We start from the raw sequence: 9,352 nt of genomic DNA, 5'->3' as shown, positions 1-9,352 counted from the left end.
CTTGGGAACGTTGTTTGTGATCTTCTTCCTCACCAGTTTGCACATAGAGGCTAAACCATTGAGGTAAATACAGTTTTGAGTTTGTGCAAAATTATTATTAACATTAATAACATTATTATTATAATAAATAAAGTACTGATTATAATAGTTAACAGTGGTGTTCTCTATCTTCACAGAAAGAGAACCATCAGTGAGGTACAGCTCATGCACAATGTTCGGGAACACAAACAGGTTGGAGACAGGCAGGACTGGCTTCAGGAAAAGTTAAAGGACATTGTTGTTGCCAGCATCAAACCACAGCACGGACCCACAAGAAATATTAAAAACGTGTTCCCAAATGATGTTCTTGGATCCAACACATGGAAAAGTTGAAAACAACTTATTCCCTGTTCTTTATCTGACCACTATAGGAGCCCCATTCAGTGAATACTTTTTTCTAGCTGTTATTTTTTATTGTTTTTTACTGTCCATTTATTTATTTTGTTTATTCATCTAATTATTTATATTCCTTATTTGCATTCGTATTTTTTTGTTTTATTTCTTTCTTTATTACTTGTATTTTAAATATTTACTTTATAATTGGTCGATTCTTATATATTTGATTGCATTATTTTGTCTGTCTAGCAACATGATTATAACAGGTTAGTAACTCAGGCCATTAAAAGTAGACCTTCATTCACATTGTTTTTTGTTAAAATATTGTATTATGATATTTAAGTTGACTTGTACTGACCACATGAGTCAAAACGAAGTATTTAGAATATACAGTATATTGTTAACTGTAATGTACAATATGCAAATAGGGACCAATTAACCAGCTAGTCTTACATGCATTGTTTCATTGTTCATCATTGTCATTTTTTTGTGTAATTACTCGTCATGCTCATTCTAGGATTGTGCTTAATTTCACTACATTTATTACAAATAACTTTAGACTAAAATAAATTGAGTCCAAAATGTATGATTGTCATTGTCTTGCATTAACACAAATAATCATATTACAATATTTCTGTTTCAAATAATATGACATTGCTGTAGCCGAACTATGTACATTTATGTTCTTTTTTTTCCCACTTGAGTTTTCTTTTATATTTCTTCTTCTAGTATTAAACCAGATCCTCAAAAGTACTAATACTACAGTGAAAAATAAAAGACCTAAATTGAATAACTCCCGTGTTATAGCTTTCAATTATGTATATTTGATTATTATCACTTACTTATACAATTATTAATGTGTAGGAATGTTACTCTCAGCTGACATTGAACTAATTTATATTTGGGGCTTCAACTGATAATTGTTCCCATTTGCCTATTGATTAATGTGTTGTTTTTTAACCAATGCAATAGTATGTTTTATAAAATAACTCAAATATTGCAAAAGTTTTGTCAGAATTACCAAGAGAACCAAGTGAAACCTTCAACAATCAGAACTTGATCAAGATGGTTAAACTTTCACCCAACACCTCATTGTTTGCTATGATCAGTGTCTCGGTGTTCTGAAGAAAACGTTAATGTGATTATATACAATTTAATGTATTAACTCTAAAGTGAGGGGGGAAATATTATATTATGCAACAAATCTCGATAGGCCTACCTGTTGAAGGCGGTCAACTCCAAATTCCATCATAGATTTACAACACTATATGGCGTTTTCAATAGGATGATAGAATGGAGCACACAATATAGACTGTTAAATAATTTAAACCATCGCGAACCATAACACATATATGGAAAGTGAAAATTGTCCCGCAATTAATGACACAAAAGTAAAAATAGTTTTGTTTGTCTTTATATATATTTTTTATTATTATCATTATTATTTCCCTCATGATCTGTTTGTTTTGTTTATCACTTTCTCCAGAAAAATTTTGTCCTACTACCTATATATATATATATATATATATCCCTATCCATGTATATGCACTAATTTGTGAATACAGGCTAAGAAAATAAATAAAAAGAAGAAAAAATGAATAAATCAGTCACCATCTTTAAAAGAGAGTTTATTTCTCTGTCACAATTTAGAAGCAGCCGGAGCGACTGAAGTTCGTGCTTGCGTCATGACGTCGCCTTATTAACGGCCGTCACGTCAAGCAGGACGTCAGTTCGGTGTTTTGAAAGGAGATGGCTGTTAGCTGCCGAGCTACTCGGATTAAATCTCAGCGGAAAACACAGACAGCTTGGTGGGTGTATTTTTATTCTCTTTGGACTTTGCCACGCATCGTGTGACTGCCCATGTGTCAGTACTGTCATGACTGCGTCAGTAGCCGCTCAGCTTCTCACAACATTGTATTAACAGCGTTATGACGCACCGCTAGCAGCGCCAGCTAACGTTAGCTCCAGAGGTAAATGCTAACAAAACGCGCTAGCTAACCCGGTCGTCAGCGGACTCAGTCTGACAGCAACGGTGTCAAGAAGACTTTGTTCCTGAGTGTGGCACCGGCGGCCGTCCAGCTCCGTGTACAAGTCAGTCACAGACCAGTGTTCGGTCCGTGCTGTGTCAGGGGCTGATCGCAGGACCGAGCTGACTTGTTGATTTTTGCCATGAATCAGATTATGAACGGTGAAAGCTCCAGACCGGACTCCCCCCTGTCCCTGTGCGGCTGATGGCAGCGCGTCTGCAGTCATATGACAGCAACTCCAGTGACACCGAAAACTGGGAGCGAAAAGCGACGAGCCGACCTCGCAAATTCTGCAAGCATTCGAGGTGAGCCAGCTGCCAACCTGATCCGCCGGAGCCCCGCAGGTCACCGCAGGAACGTGGTGTCAGCCGCCGACGTGCTGGGCCATCGAGTGCACTCACATTTGTTACTGTAATTTAAAGTGATGATGTGACGTAAAGGTTCTGCTCAAAGCTGCAGATCGCATACATGCAGAGTCTATATATCTCTGTGTCACATTATCTATCTGTAAGTTGTAAAGAGCCCCCGCATGAACTACTGCATACTGCACTATCATGTTAGGGCGAAGTACTCGTGTACTATAAGGGTATATACACCTTCACTTGGCAGCTTATCAGGTGTATATAGCTTAAATTACTTCAGTTTATAAAACCGATCTGCATTAAATCACACCTTCATGAATATAACAGGCAATATTTGCTGAAACCTAACCAGAAAACAGAAATGAAATCATCTGAATTTGAGGGTTTTTTAAATATTTAATTTAATGCTGCTTTAAGATTTAGGTGAATTGTATCTATTGGCAGGTATTGAATATACGATAATCCTTTTTTTGGCAGCATGTTCATTCAGAAATAATTTGGCATTTCAAGGATTATTCTCTGTTGGCTCTACTTTGCCTTATCTTCAATTAAAAGTATAACAAATTCTGGAACTCTGATATTCCTTCATGTTCTTTAATTTCATATATTATCGTCTTATAAATCCTAAATTTAACTTGTTAGAACCTGCAGAAACCCTGGAAACAGTTTGTTAGTCATTTTGGAGGCTCCTGGTTGTGGTGCTGTGGAATTGTATGGTTTTAAACAGACTGGTGAATTTAGACAGCCCAACGTTAGTGTTTAACAGTGTGTCTGTGTGTCATACTGAAATGTGCAACCGTAAACTGGTCTTGGAAGAGAGAGGAAGGTTACAGATGCTTTTGTTTCAAATAGCACCAGTCAGGGCCGAGCATCTCGACTGGAGGCAGAACAGAAGAAGATGAGCCTGCATGGTGCCAGTGGTGGCTGTGACCGTTCACGTGACCGCCGCCGCTCCAGCGATCGCTCCCGGGACTCCTCACACGACAGAGAAGGCCAGCTAACCCCCTGCATCCGCAACGTCACCTCACCCACCCGTCAACACAACAGCGGTGAGTATGCATGGAGAGAATAGAAGGCTTATATGGATGTAATGGTAGAAGTCTGCAGCTCTCGGCAGCTACCGTAGAGAACAGCTGACTGCATTTATCAACTCACGGCTCAGACGTGGTTTACATCTCTGCTGTTTTTGGCTGTGGATGGATAAAGTCTGCACTGATCCACATGTTTGTGTTAAGAACAAGTCAGCTTGTACTTTGACTCTCTGGATACAAGACAAATGCACCTAGTGGGGCCCTTTCCAGTCTGGTTGGTTTAGATCATTACTCAAATGGGTACTTAAGATGGAACCATGGTATTTCATGAATTGAAGCAACTCCAAATCAAGTTGCCAAACCATTTGAATATTTCTGTCTGGACTTCTGTTTCTGATTGGATGCCTAAATTCATTGTTCTGCCTGTCTTATGTGTAGAGCGAGAACGAGATGGTGGCCCATCATCGAGGCCCAGTAGTCCACGGCCTCAGAGAGTCTCTCCCAGTGGCTCCAGCAGTAGTGGGGTAGTGAGCAGTCGCAACAGCAGTCTGTCCAGTACTGAAGGAGCCTTCAAAAGCTTGGGAGTTGGAGAAATGGTTTTCGTCTATGAGAATCCCAAAGAGGGAGGAGCGGGCACCGGTGTCGGGATCCGAAACATCAGGACCTCAGAAAGAGTCACTCTGATCGTTGACAACACGCGCTTTGTGGTAGATCCCGCCATCTTCACTGCGCAACCCAATACCATGCTGGGCAGGTGTGGTGCACTTTTATCTTCATCTTTCTTTGTCCTTTCTCATTGTAGCTTCATTAACTGAAAGTGTAATGAATAATAAATAAATAATAATAAAATCAGTAATGAATAAATTAAATAAATATGCATTTAAATATAGCCCTGATAAGTGTTATGGAAATTAAGGATTTCCTTATTTCTATGATGCAAATATTAAACAGCAGCTTCTTATTTTCAGAATGTTTGGATCTGGAAGAGAACATAATTTCACACGGCCCAACGAAAAGGGGGAATTTGAGGTGGCTGAGGGCATCAGCTCGACAGTTTTCCGAGCAATTCTGGTCAGTATGTCTCTTTATAAACATTATTTTTTTTACTCTATAGATACTTTGTGTTATGTAATACAGCAGGATTACCTTTCATTTCAAAAATGTAAAATATAGTTACATTTACAACCCTTTTATGATAGCTTTCACAAACCATTTTAAACTTTATGATTGGATTTATGGATGTTTTATGTATGTGTGACTGCATTACAGCTAGCTATATACGTAATCAACTAGTAACTGAGTGCACATTTTCTAAATATTACTAGACTCACTAAAATAGCACTCAGTAGAACACATTCCTCCGCCAAGGCCATTCAATCCTACGTGTCTCTGTAGCTCTTGTAATAGATAAATAAAAATAAATAAAAGCAAAAAAGTTGCAGTCTGATCCTACAAGTCATAGATCTGTAGTACTATTTTATCTACTTTAATGAATTCTTCAGTATGTGTTTCAGTATGTAAAGATTAAAAAGTAAAGTTATAGCCTCCTTGACGCAGGTAAACAGGGAAATAATATTTTATTTGTGATTCCTGTATAATTGACAGGATTACTACAAATCCGGGCTCATCCGTTGCCCTGATGGAATCTCCATCCCTGAGTTACGAGAGGCCTGTGACTATCTGTGCATCTCCTTCGACTACAGCACCATCAAATGCAGAGACCTCAGTGAGTATTTCCTTCAGTGCTGTTATACACACAACTTTCCTTTCTAAAGGGACAACTAGTGTTTTATGGTGTAGAAGGATTGTGCCTGGAACTGTTATGGCTTTAGTGTTTAAAAGTTTGTTAAGTACTCATTAAGTACTTTGTTTTAGTGTACTGAACTGGAGACGCGGCTGCTATTTTTGTTACTGAAACTGCCAGAGGGAATATCTCTTGAACTTAATGATTTTATTCAGGGTTTCAGGCTTTTCAAATGTTTTCAGTATTTGTTACTGATTATTAGGTTAACATTTCTGTTTTACGAAGCTGCATTAATTTCATTATTTGGTTTTAAATGCGGAACAATTTTTATTGATCACATTGTAATAAAATGAAGACAACATAGAACTAATAACCACTAATGCAAATTCATCTGAGCACTCTCAGCCAGTGTGTCACGATGTGGTTTGAGGGTTAATGTGGCATCTCTTCTCACAAAAACATATTTTAGAACCATTAAGATAAAGTTGTTTCTGTGGAGATTGAAGTTTCTAGAGAAGCAGCTGTAATGTTCACAACAACAAATTATTAACCCAATGATGTGTCACTGGAAAAAAATCTAGAATGTCTGTACGAATAATAATTTTCCAAGAATGAAAAACACAGACATAAGTCAGAATCAGTTCTTCCTCCTGTTGTCCTCCCTCAGCTGCTGCTGTGATTCAGTGCCTGCAGGTTATGTGGTAGAGGGGGCGTGGGGGTTGCTACATGTTTGTATTAAAAGTGGTTTGGCAAAGTACTTTTACGAGTATAGTTGTTGACAACCCAGCTCAAGTTAATGTCACATTGTGCGTGTGAATGCAGCCCAACCCCAGGTGGAGAACACAAAGAATCAGGGTAAACCGGAGTGGATTAAAATGAGGCCAAATAAACAAACAGATGGAAGTTGTGATGAAGTCATTTTTATAATACAAGCCTACCTCAAGTTAAGCGCCTTCTCCAGTTGAGATGAAGGCCCTGCTCCCTATCTGAGGAAATAGTGGTCATCGGCTGGACTTGATTGGCCAGACAGCCCGCGCCTATGGAAAGCACTGTTGAATGCAATGCATGATGGACAATCCTTAGCTCCTAACCCGTGTTCTTGGTCTCCTCTGTTGTCAGGTGCCCTGATGCATGAACTGTCCAACGATGGTGCTCGGCGACAGTTTGAGTTTTACCTGGAGGAAATGGTTCTGCCTCTGATGGTGGCCAGCGCTCAGAGTGGAGAGAGGGAGTGTCACATTGTTGTCCTTACTGATGATGATGTTGTGGACTGGGATGAAGAATATCCGCCACAAATGGGAGAGGAATATTCACAAAGTGAGTACACTGACAGAGAGGCACAGATCTATGCATGTACAAAACACAAATATGTTATGAACAAACGTTTTTTATTTTCTCTTTTTAGTTATCTACAGCACAAAACTGTACCGATTTTTCAAGTACATTGAAAACCGAGATGTTGCCAAGTCGGTTTTAAAGGAGAGAGGGTTAAAGAAAATACGACTGGGCATTGAAGGTAAGTGGAACTTGTCAGTGATAAATAATGAAATAGATTCAGCTTTTAGTGAAATTCATGGTATTTAATTAAGCCACAGCTTGAGGTGCTGTCAGCAAAACAAGCTAAAGGTTTCACTAATAGCAGATGAATTATGTATGAGCAGAATACTACACTGACAGTAGGACTTGTTAAGTCCAGCAAAGGTTTTCTCAGACAAATGGAAAGAGAAAAAAGGAAAATACCACAGATCTGGTGGTTGTTGGTGTCGTGGGAAAGTGGTCAACATGCATTAAAAACATCACTTAGTTGATGTGGCTGACCCAAATGAATAAATCTAATGATGAAGTAGTTCACTGAGAGGAAAATCAACAGTGCAGTAACTCACTGTGCAGAAGTGTTTGACATTGTGTTAAGAAGCAGAAAAAGGCACGTGTAAAACATGTGACAGCTGTGACCAGAGGCTCCATGTTCCCAGGATGACTGTCCAGGAGCCCGTTTGCCCGGTTTTCATGAACATATTATATCAGGAACGGCTTGAGGGCATTACTTTAATTGTGGTTCTGAATATTAACAATAAGATAATGTGACATTTCAGTTTTACTCTTTTCAATAATTAGATAAACATCTCTAAAATTCGGCTTTTGCCTTGTCAATATGAATTATCAATTGGAGATTGATGAGGGGGAAAAGTGAATTTGAAGGATATAAGATAGAATAATGCTGCAATAGATTAAAATAACCACTTGTAAGCCAGTGTTTGATCACCCTCCCGGGGAAAACCTGTTAACATACACTGAGCTTATCTTGTCTCTGTGCCTCCGACAGGTTACCCTACATATAAAGAGAAAGTCAAGAAACGACCAGGAGGTCGTCCAGAGGTCATTTACAACTATGTCCAGAGACCCTTCATCCGCATGTCCTGGGAAAAGGAGGAGGGCAAAAGCCGCCACGTGGACTTCCAGTGTGTCAAGTCCAAGTCCATCACCAACCTGGCAGCGGCGGCAGCAGACATCCCCCAGGACCAGCTGGTGATGCACCCTGGTCCACAAGTGGATGAACTGGACATCCTACCTAATCACCCACCAAGTGGGAATCATTACAGCAACAACTACAGCAACGAGCCTGACCCTGACGTACCTTCACCTGCTGTCTGACGATGCTCATGTCCTCTCTCAATGCCTCCGCTCCTTTCCTACTCTTCTAGTCCATCTCCAAGCATGCTGCAGCGTGGAGCGCCAGGGGCACCATTACCATATTGCCTTGACACCTCCTTTGCAGCCTTAGAGCCTCAAGAACATGGAAGACTATACAAGAAGAATCATGAGGGATAAAAGACTGGTGAAAGGAAAAGTTCACTATTATTATTTTAAATTTTGTTTTTTACTTGACCAAAGGAATTTATTTTTCTGTTTGGAAAAAAAATCTGTAAAACACTTATTAATAACATATTATTTACAATGTTCTTGTACCTTAATTTGATACGTTTGGCTGAGCACTCTTGTGGTGTCACTGTTTTCTCACAGGTTTTAATTTTGATGATTATTTTAAGTTTGATTGTCTTGGGTGGACTACTTACTAAATGTGCTTAGGGGGGAAGAAAACCAGACTCGCTAGTATGACTTTCTGGTCATGGAGAAAATCAGTAATCACCACTTAGTGTCATGATCTCCAGTTGATTCCTCTCAGATGTCTCTGAATCTTGTAATGGGATATGTAGTCATTGACTGGATCTGATATGTGATGTTATGCTCCTCCCAAGGCCAAGACATTAAGCAGAGCACAGGCTGTTGTGGTCAAAATCTTTTTGAGCAAAGCTTGAAATGGTTGTTCAAAAAAATAAAACCTAAAATCATGAAATAAAGTCATCAAAATGAAAAAATATCTTTGTATATTTGATCCATGATAGAGTCACACAGGGTTGATCCCAGATATGATGACTGAGAGCGTCTGGGGAAGAGCTCTGAAGTCTCTGAATATTTAAAGATCCAGTTTGCAGATATCTGAAGGCAGCAAGATACAGGATGATTAATCTGCAGCCTCTGATTTGAGAGCTGCCACATCAGAGCTCAGCGTTTATCTTCATTAACTCAGTTCTGATTAGAACTGCTGTCAGGCCGGCCATGTGACCAGAGGAAAGGTGATGAAACATGTCTTATCCTGTCGAATATATCTCAACATCTACCTTTGGATGCACAACATTTGGTTCAGATACATTTTGTTCCTGCTCAGGTTGGTGAGTGTTACTTTTCCTACATGTCAACTGAAGTTTGACGTTTTAGCTAAAACAACTAATTTGCTATGAAACTTTGTGCAGA

General features: G+C 39.3%; 1 protein-coding gene across 2 annotated transcripts; it reads left to right on the top strand.

Annotated features, from left to right (window-relative positions):
- Window positions 1-2,074: 2,074 nt before the first annotated feature.
- btbd10b (BTB (POZ) domain containing 10b) lies at window positions 2,075-8,918 on the top strand. 2 transcript variants are annotated; one of them, XM_053423784.1, is made up of 9 exons: window positions 2,075-2,183; window positions 2,554-2,707; window positions 3,617-3,813; window positions 4,234-4,549; window positions 4,764-4,866; window positions 5,401-5,521; window positions 6,659-6,856; window positions 6,945-7,055; window positions 7,863-8,918. In XM_053423784.1, exons 2-9 carry the CDS (start codon window positions 2,607-2,609, stop codon window positions 8,189-8,191), a joined length of 1,476 nt encoding a protein of 491 aa, XP_053279759.1. In that variant the 5' UTR covers window positions 2,075-2,183; window positions 2,554-2,606; the 3' UTR covers window positions 8,192-8,918. The 2 variants fall into 2 exon arrangements, with proteins under 2 accessions (XP_053279759.1, XP_053279760.1); XM_053423785.1 differs by lacking the exon at window positions 2,554-2,707 and having other exon boundaries at window positions 2,105-2,183.
- The last annotated feature ends 434 nt before the right edge of the window (window positions 8,919-9,352 follow it).

This window comes from Pleuronectes platessa, chromosome 1, assembly GCF_947347685.1.
Source record: "Pleuronectes platessa chromosome 1, fPlePla1.1, whole genome shotgun sequence".
Classification (NCBI taxonomy): Eukaryota; Metazoa; Chordata; class Actinopteri; order Pleuronectiformes; family Pleuronectidae; genus Pleuronectes; species Pleuronectes platessa.
Note: the sequence above shows the minus strand (reverse complement) of the source record. Positions and strands in the feature narration are given on the sequence as shown.